Source organism: Dendropsophus ebraccatus, chromosome 5 (genome assembly GCF_027789765.1).
Source record: "Dendropsophus ebraccatus isolate aDenEbr1 chromosome 5, aDenEbr1.pat, whole genome shotgun sequence".
Taxonomy (NCBI): Eukaryota; Metazoa; Chordata; class Amphibia; order Anura; family Hylidae; genus Dendropsophus; species Dendropsophus ebraccatus.
In genome coordinates this window covers 20,842,751-20,860,872 of record NC_091458.1, presented here as the reverse complement: position 1 = coordinate 20,860,872, position 18,122 = coordinate 20,842,751, and the positions used below count along the sequence as shown (strand labels likewise).

The following is an 18,122-nucleotide window of genomic DNA, read 5'->3' as shown; positions in this document are numbered from 1 at the left end:
GCTGTGTACAGCATTACCACTCTACATAGTCATGTAACCGTGAATAGTGCTGTGTACACTTATTTCCAACTTATACACGTCTCCTTAGTATAGAATATGATATTATAATGTCAGTATTACAATCACTTTATACAGTGAATAGTGTTGTGCTATTATGGTGAGGTCAGCAGTATATATATGACTTACATTATATTATACCAAGATATTGTTCATTGTAAAACACATCATATTTAACACTATCTATCTATCTATCTCCTATCTATCTATCTATCTATCTATCTCCTATCTATCTATCTATCTATCTATCTATCTATCTATCTATCTATTTTTTGCATTGGAAAAAAAAATCAGGCAATGCATTTACAGTAAATGGTTTTATTTTTCATGTAGATGGAATTATTTCCCGGCCTGTCTCACTGGATCCCTATTGTTACTGATTTTAGCCCATAAATTTTGTGGGTCAGATTTAAAAGCACATTTTCCATTTCTGCATAATTCACATGTCCTTCTTTCTTCCATATTTTTCCTGTATTTCAGCAAAATAAAAATGTAAATAAATAGTTAACTTTTCAAAAAGTTCCTGAGCTGCAGAAAAATACTCGATTTGTCCTCAGGATATGGCCAAAGGGTTTGATCAGCTGGAGTCTGAGGGGGACATTTACAAAGCATGGAACAGCAGGGAACTAACAATGAGGGCCTGAGATGAATATATGGGGTATAAATTAGAAAAATTCAGATCAATAAAGCCTCTTTAGCAGTTTTTATACCAGAATTTTATATCATACATCATGATGCTTGTTCCAGTAAAAAGTAATCTTTTATCATCTGTGGATTGTGCTACCTGGGCGTGGCTTCACGGGCGCAGCCCCACTTAGCCCCGCCCACATTGTCATCGTAGGTCCCTCCCCTCTGCAACGTAATCAGCATATAGGCCATTGGTATGGGCCAACCTAGAGGGGGTGGGGCCTTGAGCTTTAGGCCAGCCTGTTCCAATGGTCATCGAGGGGGCAGGGCCTAGACTGTTATGATGTCACAGAGGGGCGGGGACTACGGTGCAGTTGTGGGCGTGGCTAAGTGGCACTTTGGCTGTGAAGCCCCAGATGATAAACTTTTAACTAGAACAGGCCCCATGACGTATGATATAAAAAAGGTATCAAAACTGCTACATTTACCCATTACACCTGTGTAGAGAAGTCATAATGCAAAAAGGGGGGGACAGTGTCACTTTAAGTGTGGGATTTAAATCAAAGTATGGCCAACTGTACAAAAAGATGTAGCAGAGCTGAATCGCGCCTAGGACTTTTCTACTCCGTATACACTATTACCAGTCGTCTATGAGCCCTGAAGACCTATGCGCTTCACCTACTCCTATATATATGTATAGGTTGAGCTAAAGCAGCAAATACTAATGCTTCCATTCACTGTCAGCAAGCAGAGATGCTGCAAGTGAAGGAGCTGAAGTGCAGAGGAGGTTATCACCATAAATTACACTTTATATACATAAGAGCGGACGACCCCTTGGTGATAAGTCAGCATATACCTGCTGGATAACCACAGGTAACACATCATGATATCACAATGAGTCTGCTGCAGTGACGGGTTCAGCTCTGCTACATCTGTACTGTGTTGTAGACTTTTTCTAGGTGTGCACGTCTCCCGCTCTTCCAGTGTATCTTCATGTTATGCTGTGGTAGCCTGAAATACAAGAGAGGACATCATGAAAAATATTCACTTTACATAAGACTTGTAATATGTGCATGTAGTGCCAAGATGGTAGGTGACATATTTAAAGGGGTACCCTGGAGAATTTATTTTTTCTTTTTATCAACCGATGTCAGAAATTTATGTAGTTTTATAAATTACTTTATTTAGAAAAATCTCTAGTCTTCCAGTACCTATTAGCTGCTGTATGACCTGCAGGAAGTGGTGTATTCTTTCCAGTCTGACATGGTGCTCTCTGCTGCCACCTCTGTCCATGTCAGGAACTGTCCAGAGCAGGAAAGGTTTTCTATGGGGATTTGCTGCTGCTCTGGATATTTCCTGACATGGACAGAGGTGGCAGCAGAGAGCACTGTGTCAGACTGGAAAGAATACACCACTTCCTGCAGGACATACAGCAGCTGATAAGTACTGGAAGACTGGAGATTTTTGAATAAAAGTAATTACAAATCTATATAACTTTCTGAAACCAGTTGGTTTAAAAATGTAATGATAAGTGTGATAAGAGTGGGCATGTGTGTTATACATAGGGTGGTGATAGTAATGCTACGTGTGATGGATATAAGCATATTCTGCAGTATAAATGCATAAGCACAGACGACTTACACTGATTCTTCTTTTCTTTAAGCACGTGCCGCAGAGCACTCCGATGACGCCATTGATGACTTGAATTAGGCACAGGACCCCCTCAATGGCGCCAAGCCCCAATAGGATGGAGAATAAGACGATGTTCCACAGCACCACGTTCTTAGGTTCTTTACAAACACTCCAAGTTTCTTGGTGAAAGAGGTAATTCTCCCTGCAGTCAGAGAAACGACATGTATGTTATATAGTGACATCACTAGAGGAAGATGACATCACTCAGCTACATGAAGTCACAAGGCAGCGCCATCTGGTGGCGATACACTTCATCTCAAAAACTGAGTCTTAATGTGAGGCTTCAATACAAAACTGGACATGGTTAGGCCATGTTCCCACTACGTAAAACACCGGCCGTTCTGTGACCCGGCCAGAACACAGAATGGCCGATGTTACTGAAGATCATCCAGGCAGGTACTGCAGTACTGGCGGGATGATCTTCATTTCTACTGTGCGCCCGCATCCGAATTCCCCGCTGCACACAATGGAGCCTGGGGTCGGAGCTGCACTCTCCATTGTGTGAAATGACATGTCAGTTCTTCCTGCGGCCGGAGCGAATCCAGGCCAGAGCGTATACTATGTGGCTGGGATTCCGTTCATTCAAATGCAACGTATGTGTTGTATAAATGACGGCTGTTACTGAAATTTGCAATAACGGCCGTGATTACATGGCCTTATACTGTATAACGGCCGTGATAACATGGCCTTATACTGTATAGCACAAATGGCTTAAAGGAGAGCTTTGAAAAGTTGGTCTAAAGGGGTACTCTGGACAGTTCCTGACATGGACAGAGGTGGCAGTAGAGAGCACTGTGTCAGACTGGAAAGAAAAGACCATTTCCTGCAGGACATACAGCAGCTGAAGACTTTAGATTGTGAAATAGAAGTAATTTACAGTTTTATATAACTTTCTGAAACAAGTACCCCTTGAATAAGAAAAGCTGATTATTCCAGGAACTTTTATGATGGCCATGTCCACCATTTTTAGAGGTAGATATATAGACATGTATGTGTATATAGTGATGATGAAGTCACATACTCATCTGTATCATTCCTGAAGGGGTATATGTATTGTCCATCGCCTGTGTCACATAGAGGCCCTTGAACCAAACCCATGGCAGAGACCACCACACAGTATGCTCCTCCGACGGTGCCCAGTGCGGACAGGATTACAGTCAGGAACATCTGGTGAATGGTGACCCACAAACATGGTCATGAATAGTGCAAATAAACACATAGGGGAGATTTATCAACCATGGTGTAAAGCGAAACGGGCTCAGTTGCCCCTAGCAACCAATCAGATTCCACCTTTCATTTTCCAAAGAGTCTGTGAGGAATGAAAAGTTTGATAAATCTCCCCCTTAATACGTAATATCATGTAATAATGGTCATACATGTGAGATTATAACATGAAAATCTTTGTCCTGGAGCAGTGGTACATGTTCTATGATGCACAAAGAGAACTTCCCCGCAAGTGACACTTAGCTGGAGTCAGCCAAGCCATGCCGTCTCTGTATGTATATTGGTCAGCACTTAGTATTGTGTATGTTACAGAGTAATCTGTGGATAAAAGGTGCTTTCTACTTTTTAGCCACCAGATGGCACTATTTCTCTGCAGCAAACAGGCTGAAGTAAATTATGAGGTCAAGTGCTGATGTGACACTTGTTGAGAGCAAGTTGCTAGCTACGCCCTAAACTCTGAGCCTATCACAGGCCGACCAGTTCTGATCAGGTGTCAAGTTACCACACGGCCTGTTCCACCGAAACAGATCTAGATATAAGACTGGTGAGCAAGGCTAGTCTAGTCTAGTCAGTATGTTGAGCTAGTGTGGAGAGGGGAGCAATTAGCTAATGTAAGTTATGTAACCTTTCTTCTTCACGTTCATCCAGACTATGCCCTGCTAACAGTAAAGAAGGGGTAAACTACCACAGGCGAGGGGATTCTACCTGTTCACGCTGTTGGGGATTGTTTCTCTTAAGTTTCTCTAATCTTTTAAATCCTTTCAATCTAAACAAGGAATATTTTATATGTGGTTGGAGAAGCTGCTGCCAAACAGGAATAGGATGAGCCCCGACATACACATAATCCCAGTCATATACTGTCCTCCTTACCCCGCATCTGTTTGCGCAGCATCCTTCTCCCCCGGCACCAAGCATCATAAATGCTGGTAGGAAAGCCTGCAGAACAAAGGAGAACTATGATTGTAGACACAGAAATGCACTGGTAAGACACTCTATGCCTTTAAATGCCTTAAAGGGGACCTGTTACAGTGAAAATACAGTCCAATCAGCCGGGCAGCAACTTACAGAGCAGGAGGAGCTGAGAAGATTAATATGTAAGTGTATGGGAAAAGTTCCAGGATAATGTAATATAGTCATGTAAATTTCTGCCCATTCTGGGCTCAGGAGTCAGCTGGGTGGTCCTACTCTATGATCGACAGCTATATGTAAATAATTATGGACATAGAGAGAGCTGTCAATCAATGAGTAGGACTGCCCACTTTATCCCCCCCCCCCCCCCCGGAGCAGTGCGTCCGGGCTGCTATGGTTTATAATGATCAGGCCCCTGCCTGATCAGGCCCTGAGCTGTCAGTGTAATGCTGACAGCTCATACGCTGTATAATACATTACAGCACAGATCATGTGCTATAATGTATTATATATACATTTGCAAAAGCTGAAGTTAAAAAAAGAACAACACAAAAAGACATAAATAAGTAAAATAAATAAAAAATAAATATAAGTAAATAAATAAACAAACACATTCCCCATCCCCCTTTATAAATGACCCCTATAAATGAGATACATACAGTATATTTGGTTTTGCCGTGTCCGCAATAACCCTGACTATTAACCTGTTACATTAATTATCCTGCACAATTAACGCTGCAAAAAAAAAACAAAAAAAAAAACAACTAACCAAAATGAATTTTCTTTTGTTAAAGCCGTCCCCTAAAAAATATAGAAAAATGCAATCAAAACATCACACGTACCCAAAAGGTGTACCGCTAAAAACGTCAGCTTATGTCGCAAAAAAAAAGATCGCTCACATAACTTTATTGGCGAAAAAATAAAAATATTACTGGTCTTAGAATATGCAAGACATGAACAGTTTTTAGGCTATGTTCACACGTCATAAGAGACCGGCCGGGTCACGGAACTTAAGTACCAGCCGGATGATCTGTCCGGCCGCAGAGCTCTGATGCGGGCGCATCAGCGCACGCTCATATCAGAGCTTCCCCCTGCACACTGTGAAGCAAGCAGCCGGAGCCACTCGCTTCATAGTGTGAACTGACAGGTTATCTGTCAGTTATTTCAAAAAAATGGTGAAAAACTGCTGCTAAAATGTGTTTTTTATTCGTACCACCTCATAAAATATTAAAATAAAATATCTGCCCAAAAAATTTACATTTTAAATTTCCCCTCCAACTTGCCTAAATTTCTGAGAAACGCCTAAAGGGTTAACGAACTTATGAAATGTTACTTTGAATACTTTGAGGGGTGCAGTTTTTACAGTGGAAAGATTTATGGGGGTAACTAACATACAGGTCTCACAAATCTTCAGAACTGAACTGGTCCCTAATAAAATCAGAATTTGAAATTTTCATGAAAATTTGAAAAAGTCCTCTAACATCCTAAAAAGTAAAAGGACGTTCACCAAATGACGTCACCATAAAGAAGACATGTTGTAGATGTTGCATTAATAATTAGTTCATGTGGCATGACTATCTTTCTTAGGAAAAGAGGATTTTGAATATAAAGAAATATAATTTTTTTAAAAAATTTTGCGCAAATGTTCTTTTTTGTTTACAAAAAACTACTGAGTGTATCAACAAAAGTATACCACAAACATGAAGAGAAATATGTTGCGAAAAAAACAATCCCAGAATAACCACGATAATTAAAAGCATCACAGAGTTATCATCAAGTTATCACTACACAGAGAGAGAAGCAAGGGGTTGAAGGGGTTATCTAGCGAAAATCATTTTCTTTCAAATCAACTGGTATCAGAAAGTTATATAGATTTTTAATTTACTTCTATTTAAAAAATCTTAAGTCTTCCTGTACTTGTCAGCTGTTGTATGTCATGCAGGAAGTGGTGTATTCTCTCCAGTCTGACACAGCGCTCTCTGCTGCCACCTCTGTCCATGTCAGGAACTGTCCAGAGCAGCAGCAAATCCCCATAGAAAATCTCTCCTGCTCTGGACAGTTCCTGACATGGACAGAAGTGGCAGCAGAGAGCAGTGTGTCAGACTGGAGAGAATACACCACTTTCTGAAGGACATACAGCAGCTGATAAGTATGGGAAGACTTGAGATTTTTAAATAGAAGTAAATTACAAATATATATAATTTTCTGACACCTGTTGATTTGAGGAAGGCACTGATAGTCTTATATAAGCATTGATATTTAGTACCATCCCATTCAGCTTATGAATATGTCGTATAGACTCACCAATAATCCGGCCCCAACGATCCCTTGGAAAAACCACACAAAATCTGTAATCTGCTCCACTTCCAGGATCTGGCCGTTTGGGAAGTACAGGAGAAGATTTGCAATAATAGAGCAGATTCCTAATGGGAATAAGGCTTTGCCAATGAACTTCGCACATTTCCCAGTGCACATGGTCAGGTCGGGCTGCAATCACAGAGCATGCTGGGAGTTATACTCTTAGCTGAAGAGCTGAAGGTTGATGATCTAAGGTCTAACATACATCAATATTTTAAAGCCCCTAAAAATGTGACTGAAATATAGCGTCTTTGAACTATTTTTATATATCTAATATTAGCTGTCACCACATGTGACCTCACCCTTAAAGGGAACCTTTCACCAAGACAATGCTATCTTATGCTGGGTTTACACAGAGCGATAATTCGCCCGATCGTACGATTAACGATTTCGAAGTAACAAACCAACGACCAACGACGATTTAAGAAAATGTTCAAAGATCGAAATAAACAATTTCTCGCTCGCCGCTTGATCGTTCGCTGTGTTTACACGTACGATTATCGTTCGAATTCGATCGTTATCGTGCAAATTCGCACGATAATCGTTCCGTGTAAACGCAGCATTAGCTATCACCATCATGTTAAAGAGCAGAAAAAACTGATCAGATTGATATATAACTTTGTGTGAATCTTTTCCCAAAAAGATACATATGAATGCGCTCAGCTCCTTCTGCTCTATAACGTGATGTTGATATCTTAGGTAGCATCTTCATTGTGACCGGTTCCCTTTAAAGTGTCCCTATCACTTCAAGAAACTTTTGACATGTCATAGTCAATCGATTGGGGTCAGGGTGTTGAGACTGACCAAACAGGGAAAAGTGCTTGAATAAGCACATATAGTAGTTTTTAACATGTGAAGACAGAAAGTTGCAGGCACTCACCAGTTCAATGTGTTCACATCTGATTTATTTAATAAAAAACTGTACAGGTAGGGGGGAGTGTGAAGCGGGCATGCCCTCACTGACTGACAATTGTTTTGCCTGCACAAAAATCTTGTTGTCAGTCAATGAGAATGTGCCCGCTCCACACTCCCCCTCCCTGCATAGAAGAAGTTTTTTATTAAATAAATCATATGTGAAAGCATTGGACTGGTGAGTGCCTGCAACTTACTGTCTTCGCATGTTTACATTGTATGGCCATGTTCACATGGTGTAAGACACCAGGGGGTCACAGAACAGCCGGTGTCAGAGAAGATGATGCCGGACGGTACTGCACTACCTGCCGGGTGACCTTTAATTCTGCTGAATTCAGATGCGGGCACACTCGTGGGCGCTCCCATCCAAATTCCCTGTTGCACGCACTGGAGCGTGCGGCTGGAGCGCATAGTGCTATACCGGAGCCTACACCACAGTCTATTTCCATACTGAGCCCAGGAGTTTGAGATTGTCTAGTAGTAATAAATCATATGAGAACACATTGAACTGGTGAGTGCCTGCAACTTTCTTTCTTCACATGTTTATAACTACTATAATGCTGCCCCTATATACAGTACAAGGCTATGTTCACACTACGTATATGTCCGGCCGCGTGTGAATATACATATACGTGTGAAACTCCGGCCGGGGATTTACGTAAGTTGCGGCCGGCTACGTACGGTCCGCGAACTTACGCCCGTAGTCTACTTACGCTTCCCGAGCAGCGTACGTAGCGATCTGACAGCGGTATTTTACTGGGATATCTTCGTCTAGCCCCGGACACCCCACAGAACCTTTTGGATCAGCAAATCAAAGTGCAAAAATGAAGAAATCACCACTACGTACGGGACCGCATGTTACTCTACGGGCGTAAGTTACAGCATTTTCGTCCTCAAACAATGGTCTGGTTAATTTTTTACGGCGCTGCATACGATCCTGGCGTAAGTTCTTACGTAGTGTGAACTGTGCAGCCGTAGATCGTATACTTTCCATTGTACGCAAACTACGTAAATCTCCGGCCGCTTATTCACGGAACGCGTTACGGACGGAAACTTACATAGTGTGAACATAGCCCAAGAATATATCTACTATAAGGCTATGTTCACACACAGTATTTTTTCTTAGTATTTTGATCCTCATTTTACCACCAAAACCAGGAGTGGATTGAAAACACAGAAAGGCTATGTTCTCACACTGTTGAAATTTAGTGCATGGCCGTCATTTAATGGCAAATAATTGGCGTTATTTTAAAACATCGGCCGTTATGAAAAAACAACCATTATTTGTCATAAAATGATGGTCATCCACTAGATTTCAACAGTGTGTGAATGTGGCCTTTCTGTGTTTTCAATCCACTCCTGGTTTTGGTTGAAAAATGAGGACCAAAATACTGAGCAAATATACTGTGTGTGAACCGAGCCTAAGGCTATGTGGCTAAGTTATGTTCACACTTTGTATGACACCGGCCCTTCCATGACCCAGCCGGGTCACGGAACGTCCGGTGTCAGAAAAGATCATCCTGGCCAGTACTGCAGAACCAGCCGGATGATCCTTACTGCCGCTGAATTCGGATGTGGGTACATCCGTCTCCGAATTCCCCGCTGCTCACAATGGATCATGCGGCCAGAGCCGCTCGCTCCATTGTGTAAACTGACAGGGTTTTCTACGTCCACTGTTCATTGAATAGTGGCAGCAGAAAACTGAAATGTCAGTTTTTTGCTGCGCCACTAGGGATCCCGGCCGGAGTATATACCATGTGTATACACTCCGGCCGAGATCCCTTAGAAGGTAGCACTACGTTAATTACTATGGAACTTACATAGTGGGAACATGGCCTAATACAGATTTTTTTCATAGGAATCTAGGTGAGATTCTAACATGGTGATGTTCCTCTTCTCAGTACAGTGATATCAGATCCTGGATAAGAGACATCCATGGTGATATATGATTTTTTTCCCCCCTGCCGGTTTCTCAGCTTGTTTATATGTCTGAGGATACTGAATTTTGTTTAGCTTTTTTTGGGCCGTTTTGGGCCAAATTAATTTGACAGAGTAATCTCTCTTGTGAATACTGTGGTGATCCTGTGTAATAAATGTTCCCTTTTACTGTGATCCTGATTAGAATGACTGCTGAAGATCCATCTCTTCAGTGTGTGATGATGATTTAGTTTTAGAGGAGTTTTCCACTTTCTAAAATCACTTTTGGTTACGTAGGCCTCTCCTGGTAAGCAGAGAGGATTGAGAGCCCTGGCGATCACTTGTAATCAATCATACAATTCCGCTATAGCACCCCCGGAGGAGAAATGAGGTATTACATGGTGGAATAGTTAGGGCAATAAATCAGTATTGTTTTTCTCAGCAATACACAGGTGGGGAGGTCAAGGATTTGAAGGCCTAAGATATGGTATATGCCTGGACACCCTCTACCCAAGTTTGGGTAGTTATATAGCATGTGTGAGCCGGGCATGGAAACCAATGTTGTTTATTGGTTCTAAGAGCTTGTATCCTTGTTTCTAGATATCTTTAGGGGGTTTGTATTGACCTGTTTCAGTTTAGGGCCTACTCAGGGGTCTGTATTCATTCCTTGTCTATGGGGGGGTGGGGATCATGGGGGCTCCCAGTGGATAGACCCCCAACAATCAGAAACTTATCCTCTTTAATACATCTCTTCAGTGAGTTGGAATCATTGGACATGACGGTGATCAGGACAATACAATACATTATTCCCATAGAAAGTATACATTTTCCACCAAACCTTATTGATTATATTGATTTGTTGAGTACACTATGAAATCAGCCTCCATAATGTCCATACACGAGGTAAACATATGGCAGGAACCGATAGACATTCTAGAGTCTCTGCTTAATAAATCTTTGCAGATGGCATTGTGACAGGACTCCATGGGCTTTGTTTGAGTCTGCTAACATGGAAACACGAAGGGGTAGCTTCTACTATAAGGTGTAACCATGGTCCTAATCTATATCAATCCAAAGGGCAACATTATGTTTGCACTATAATCTATCATTTTTAAGATATGTTAACTCAATGGGGGAGATTTATCAAATATGGTGTAAAGTGAAACTGCCTCAGTTGCCCCTAGCAACCAATCAGATTCCACCTTTCATTCCTCACAGACTCTTTGGAAAATGAAAGGTGGAATCTGATTGGTTGCTAGGGGCAACTGAGCCAGTTTCTCTTCACACCATGTTTGATAAATCTCCCCCAATGTTTTTTGAGGCGAAAATACAGCTGTATTTTGATCATTGCAGCCGCAAATCGATCATTAATTTCAGCCGTAATGAGCAAAATACGGCTGTATTTTTGCCTAAAAAAATGTTGTGTGGTCATACTCTTTGCAGTACCTCTCCTGTGGTGGCGCTGTGGGTGAACTAAACACTTGCTTGTCGGTTCTCTCACAGATCACAGCCGATTGCTGTGGAAAATCCTGCGATTTAATATACATTCAAGTAAAAAAATCTATCAAAGCGGGGGCTCCAGACGAGTTACGGTAAGCAGCATCATGATTTATGTCATTGTTTATACGTCGGAGGACTGAACCTTCTCCATCGCATTGCTCTGTAAATCTACCGATTAATCACACTAATCGGTTTAGAGAGAGGCTGTCCTGCTTTCACAATGATGGAGGATATTTATATGTACAGACTGAAAATTCCTCTAATAGTATATATTACCGGGTTCACACTGAGTTTTCCGTTTATGTTTCTATTTCATTGCCTTTAATTTTGCTGTATACAAAAGCATTGTCAACTGCACTATTGTATACAGCAAAAAACGATATGCTGCAATGTGTTTTTTTTTTTTAAATATATCTTAAAGGGGTTGTATACCAAAAAAATGTTTTCTTTCAGATCATCTGGTGCCTGAAATTGCCAGAGATTTGTAATTTACTTCTACTAAAAAATCTCGAGTCTTCCAGTACTTATCAGCTGCTGCATGTCCTGCAGGAAGTGTGTTTTATTGCACTATGGTTGAGCAGTCACTTGCCAGATGGTGCTGAGTGACGCCATTACTGTAGTGGTTGGTCGGAATATAGCTACGCCGGATGGTAGGTTGTCGTAATGCCAGTGCCGGTTGGGCACACAGGTATGGCACAGCTGCTTTTATTTTTCCCCTTTCCCCTGTGGTCGATGACCTCCTGGGCTGTAAGGGGGTCCCTTGTGTGCTTATCACGGTGGTCCGGAGTGGCCACCCACAGAAAGTGAAGATAACCCAAGGACAATGTAACTATTGTGTAGGTGCTGGAGTAATAACCACTGAGTCCTGTTACCATAAATAAAAATAAATAATAGACTTCTGACTTGACTGGACAGAATCTGTGCTGAGAGCTTCAGAGGTAGAATAGTAAGGTTGAACTGGTTGTGTGCTGAGAAGGAGAGTAAGTTCAGAATAGCGGAGTAGAGTAGGTTGTGAGAGTTCAGAGTAGTGGAGAGGAGTCTGTCTTGAGGGTCCCAACCCAATTTAGTACTGTGCTCTAACGGAACCTTAGAAGAAGAAGTAGAATACTTGAGAATCCTTGAGAGTAGAAGAATACTTGTGCCCATATTTCGACCTCTGTTGTGATACCACCTATTGCCCTGCAGTGTCAGGTGATCTGTCCTAACAAGGTGACACAAGCCCCATTCATTGTTACCTGAGTTGAGCAAGGTGGCCAAGATTACCTGGTTATACCTGTGCTGCGAGATAGTGTACGTAGGCTTCTAGCAACTTTGCTCTATCTGGATCAGTTCCTCTTGTTTCAGGATACTGTCCTGCACCTTTAGAGATGTTCATGGCGTGGGTTGGGATGACCCCTGACTTGTCCTCTCTTGAGTGATTTAGCACTGCATAGATAGAAGAAGGCTTGCTTTTAAGAAGAAGGTCTCTGTGTCTCCATGTGTGTCCGTACACTACAGACTAGACTACATGTGCGTCTTGTTCTCTTGTCCCTAACAGGGGACCTGGCATAGGCCAGGGCCCAGCTTGACTACAGCAGGAAATGTCTTGTCTTGTGTCTTCTCTTGAGACTGAGCTACTTCCACTTCCTCCCACCAGTGTAAAACTCCTCCTACAGGGCCTAAGTGAACTTCCCTGGGATTGGTGAGAAGGTGTGTGTGTGCAAGAATAAGAAAATAGAGATAAGAGGAAGAAGCATCTCCATTAGTCAGCACAGACCAAGTGGTGCAGAAATAACAGTAACCCATTCGTACCTACAGCTGTGCAATACACAGATATATACAATACTGACATCTAGTGGTGGACATTAAAATAACTTCTAAACACTCCAGCACCACTTAAGCTGACGAAAGAACTTTTTGGATAGGTGTATGAGACACAAAAAAAAAGAAAGAAAAAAAAGAACCTCAGTGGTGGGACACCACAAGTGGTGTATTATCTCCAGTCTGGCACAGTGCTCTCTGCTGCCACCTCTGTCCATGTCAGAAACTGTCCAGAGCAGTAGACAGAGGACATACATCAGCTGATAAGTACTGGAAGATTTGAGATTTTTTAATAGAAGTAAGTTACAAATCTATATAACTTACTGACACCAATTGATCTGAAAGAAAAAGATTTTTGGTAAACAACCCATTTATTTGGAAACGCATTCTAAAATGTCTATCTCTTATCTATGCTTTCTATGTAAGCGCAGCACATTACACCTTTGGCAGCTCAGCTCCTGGGCACTTCAGTGGAAGACTGATGGTCAATCCTGAGAATAGATTATCAATAAATGTTGCATGGAAGACCTCTTTACTGCATAATAATATACACCTATTGAAGACTCCATCATAATGTTGAACTGGTAGCCCTCATGTAAGATATTGGTTCCTGCTGTACAGGAAATACATCTGTTTGAATGAGCACTCAGCCCGAAAAAGCTGGCTGTGATCATGTGATGCACAATAATTTACACACAGCAAATTTATATAACATATTAAAAACAGCAAAACCCTTTGTTTTCTAAAATCTTATATAGGCACAGTTTTTTTTGTCAAAATTTGCATACATTAATAGTACAAGTGAACGTAAATAACTAAATAATATATCTTATCAGACGAAAATTCTCTTGTCTACTATATATATCTTATCAGACAAAAATATATATCTTATCAGACAACAATTCTTCCTTCTCCTTGCATCAATTATCTTCCCATGTGATATTATATAGATAGTCCATGAGGCACATTCTAGAAGCAATTAAAAGATTCTATATGGATTATATATAGATTTTTAGGTGTATTCCCATCTAATAAAATGAAGACATATATCAGATATCAGACTGCAAATACATGATTTTCACCACAAATCAGACACCCCCCTTGACAAAGGGGTGCGGATGGATGGGAAAGAGAGTGTGGCTATCACAAAAGTGGATATATGATCTGTCAAATCTACATGGGTGAAGGGTTTGGGGGTAATGAAGAAGGCTCAATAATGGACTTCACATGTATACAGATATTATATACGAATACACATATGCTAACACAACATGGATTATACATAAAGTACAACAATGAGAACATTACAATTCTATCATCTTCCTATAGACCCCCCCCCCCCCTCCATAAATCTGTACCCTGCAGATAGTCGCCATGTTAGGTTCTCATACCTGGTAGCCTTGTAAAGATAGATATGGAGGCTGAGGAACAGAGTGAGATGAGTTCCACCCAGATGAGTAGTATGACTCCGCTACCAGGGAGCAGCGAATTTAGGCGAACGTTGATGATCTGCCTGAGAAGAATTTGGAAGGACCCTGAACTCCCCGGCCAGGTTGCAGGGATGACAAATAAGCGAGTATTGATTTTCTGAGCAGTGAATGTAGCAGTGTTCTCCTGGTCACTGTTCCTGATACCTATTGATTAACAGCCATGATGTCATTTTTAATATTACTCGCTAGATATCCTGAACAAATAAGTGACTGAGACGGCCAGGCACTAGGTAAAAATAATTTAACTTATTTTTCCACTTTATAAGATGCACCTGATGATAGGATGCCCCCGGGTTATAGAGGGAGAAAACAATCTTGGCATTATTTTGGTGCAGGTCCTGTTACTTATTAGGATGTTATGGGATGTAGAAATTTAGCAGCAATTTTTTAAAACTTCACATACAGTAACAGGGGTGACGATTAGGTACAGTACCAGGAGCGATGATCAGGTACGCTAAGCCTGTGATAAGTTCCTGGTTAGTTGCTGGGACCTGTCACCAGTTGCTGCCTGCTGATTAAGTTAAACTGCCACACACTGTGACAGTTTAACTCATTCACATACATGTACATGGGATTGTAGATGTACATGTATGTGAACTTCTACTATTAATTACTATATGTAAGGCTAGATTCACACAGGACGGATCTGCAGCGGATTTCACGATGCTAGCACGCAGCGAAATCTGCTGGGGAAGTCATCTCATTGAAAATGACAGTTTGGGATCCGCAGCAGATTTAGCTGGGAACTCGCAGCGTGAAATCCGCTGCGAAACCATCCTGTGTGAATCTAGCCTAAGGTCACATTCACACAATATATCTTTTGCATGAATCACGACCTGTGATTTATGCAGAAGATATGTTGTATGTGAATGAATGGAATCCCGGCAGGAGCGTATACGCATAGTACATGTGTTTCACCACTAGGTGTCAGTGTTTTTTTTTAAACTCTGTTATGTGTTGCACAGCTAAAGTAAGCAAAGTGTTACTGTTATTATTGTACCACGTGGTCTGTGCTGTCCTATAGGAGATACTCTCTCTTCCTCTACCTATCCCTGCTCTCCACACACACACACACGAACACACCCACACTTAGCCCTTGGGGAAGTAACTAGTTAGCCCAGTGTGGAAAGGAAGTTAGTTCAGTCTAGTCTACACAGTGTGTTTAGTGAGTCGAGACATGTGTATGAACCAGCCAGAGACACTTTGTCTCTTCAGTCTATCTACTTTCACTATGCAGTACTAGACACTACAGAAAGAGCACAAGTCAGGGATAAACCCAGCCCACACCGAGAACATCTCTACAAAGTGCAGGGCAGTATCCTAAGCTACAGCGGAACTAGCCTGGATAGAACAAAGCTACCATAAAGAAGGTCTACGTATTCTATCTCGCAGTGCATGTCTGTTTATATTTGATCATGTAATATTTCACTTTTTGTTCACAGGTTTACCAATCACGATTGTTAATGAAAATGCAATTGAATACTCATTTATTTATTGGATATACACATATATATGCATACCTCCCAACCGTCCCGGATCCAGCGGGACAGTCCCGATTTCGGGGTTCTGTCCCGCTGTCCCGGAACGGGCCTCAAGTGTCCCGCTTCCCAAAACATACCTGTCTCTTTAACTGCGACTGCTCTTGGTGAGCGCTCGCAGATGCGGGGCTGTGCACTGGTCGCTCTAGTGGCCGGAAGCTGCATTCTGCTTCCGGTCACAAGAGGTCTCTCTCATCCCCTGCGTTCCGGCGCAAAGCAGGAGAGTGACGTCACCAGCAGAGCCGAGAGGAAGGAGACGCTGCTGCTGGAGGGCTGAAGAACAGAACTGCAGTAAGTATGTCATTATTCCAGGGATGGTGGGGGAGGCTAGCTGACAGGGAAGGGGTTGGACATAGTGAGGGGTCCCTGGGGGGGGTGCCGCTGCTGCCACACACTGACCACTGACTGACACTGAAGGCCATCTGACACTCAGCAGCTGCGGCCTTCAGTATCAGTCAGTGGCCACTGACAGGTCACATGCTCTGTCCCTTTCAAAGTCCTGAGCAGGCAGCTCACATACCGCCCAGCCCCCGAAGCTCTTATCTCCGGCCCCGCGGCACTGGCATTCATCTTCCCCCCTGCTTATCTTTCCCACTGCTGCTGATGAGGTCACCTGTCCGGGACAAGCAGGAGAGAAGAGAGTGAAGGGGCCTGGACATAGGAGCTGTGTGTGAGGTGTGCAAGTAGCCACTACGGGGGAGAAATCCACTGCTGTGCTGCCATGTGAGTATCCTTTTCTATTTTTCTGGTACACAGGGGGCTTTACTTAGATAGGTAGATAGATAGACCATCTATCTATCTACCTACCTATCTCTATCTATCCATCCATCTATCTATCTCCTATCTATCTGTCTATCTATTATCTATCTATCTATCTATCTATCTATCTACCTATATTCTATCTATCTATCTATCTATCTATCTATCTATCTCCTATCTATCTATCTATCTACCTATATTCTATCTATCTATCTATCTATCTATCTATCTATCTCCTATCTATCTATCTATCTATTATCTATCTCCTATCCATCTATCTATCTATCATCTATCTATCTATCTATCTATCTATCTATCTATCTATCATCTATCTATCTATCTATATCTATCTATCATCATCTCTATAGATAGATAGGAGATAGATAGATAGATAGATAGATAGATAGATAGGAGATAGATAATAGATAGATAGATGGATAGGAGATAGATAATAGATAGATAGATAGGAGATAGATAGATAGATAGGAGATAGATAGATAGATAGGAGATAGATAGATAGATAGGAGATAGATAATAGATAGATAGATGGATAGGAGATAGATAATAGATAGATAGATAGGAGATAGATAATAGATAGATAGATAGGAGATAGATAATAGATAGGAGATAGATAATAGATAGATAGATAGGAGAGAGATAGAGAAAGAAGTTTTTATTCCATCAACATGCAAAGCATTAACAAATAGTGCAGCACAGCAAACAGTCACAAACGCTACGTTTCGGCGAGTCTATCACCATTTTGAAGTGTGAAAATGGCGATCGACTCGACCAAAACGTCGCGTTTATGACTTATTTAGGGGTGTGTCTTGTGATTTAGGGGCGTGTCTTTGGGCGGGTTAGGGGCGTGTCTTTGGGTGGGGTTAGGGGCGTGTCCATGTCCCTCTTTCCTCTCACCTAAAGTTGGGAGGTATGTATATGGTGTAAGTTTAATGTGTATTGTATCACTGCTTGAGAAAGGCTACACATAGGGTCGAAACATTGCACTGGTGGGATAAGAGTGAAGTTTGTTTAAATGTGCTGTCTCCGTACTGCTGCGTTGAATTGACATACGTATCTGGGTCTGGTTCAGTGAGATGAGCACCCACCCTCCATTTTGTCTTGGTGCTGTTAGGATTGGTATTTTTTGTGGACTAACATACACAAACACATTACTGACTGACTGACACACATTACTGACTGACTGACACACATTACTGACTGACTAACACACATTACTGACTGACACACACACACATTACTGACTGACTGACACACATTACTGACTGACACACACACACACACATTACTGACTGACACACATTACTGACTGATATACATT

The 18,122-nt window shown here is 41.8% G+C and overlaps 1 protein-coding gene across 4 annotated transcripts; it reads right to left on the bottom strand.

Moving 5' to 3' along the window:
- Positions 1 to 359: 359 nt before the first annotated feature.
- LOC138792341 (transmembrane 4 L6 family member 1-like) lies at positions 360 to 14,993 on the bottom strand. Of its 4 annotated transcripts, none has more exons than XM_069969647.1 (7): positions 14,759 to 14,993; positions 14,388 to 14,630; positions 6,814 to 6,996; positions 4,471 to 4,536; positions 3,398 to 3,543; positions 2,326 to 2,518; positions 360 to 1,695 (listed from the first exon to the last, which is right to left on the bottom strand). In XM_069969647.1, exons 3-7 carry the CDS (start codon positions 6,982 to 6,984, stop codon positions 1,681 to 1,683), a joined length of 591 nt encoding a protein of 196 aa, XP_069825748.1. In that variant the 5' UTR covers positions 6,985 to 6,996; positions 14,388 to 14,630; positions 14,759 to 14,993; the 3' UTR covers positions 360 to 1,680. The 4 variants fall into 4 exon arrangements, with proteins under 4 accessions (XP_069825748.1, XP_069825749.1, XP_069825750.1 ...); XM_069969648.1 differs by having other exon boundaries at positions 14,920 to 14,991; XM_069969649.1 differs by lacking the exons at positions 14,388 to 14,630; positions 14,759 to 14,993 and adding an exon at positions 11,143 to 11,241.
- Between the last annotated feature and the right edge of the window lie 3,129 nt (positions 14,994 to 18,122).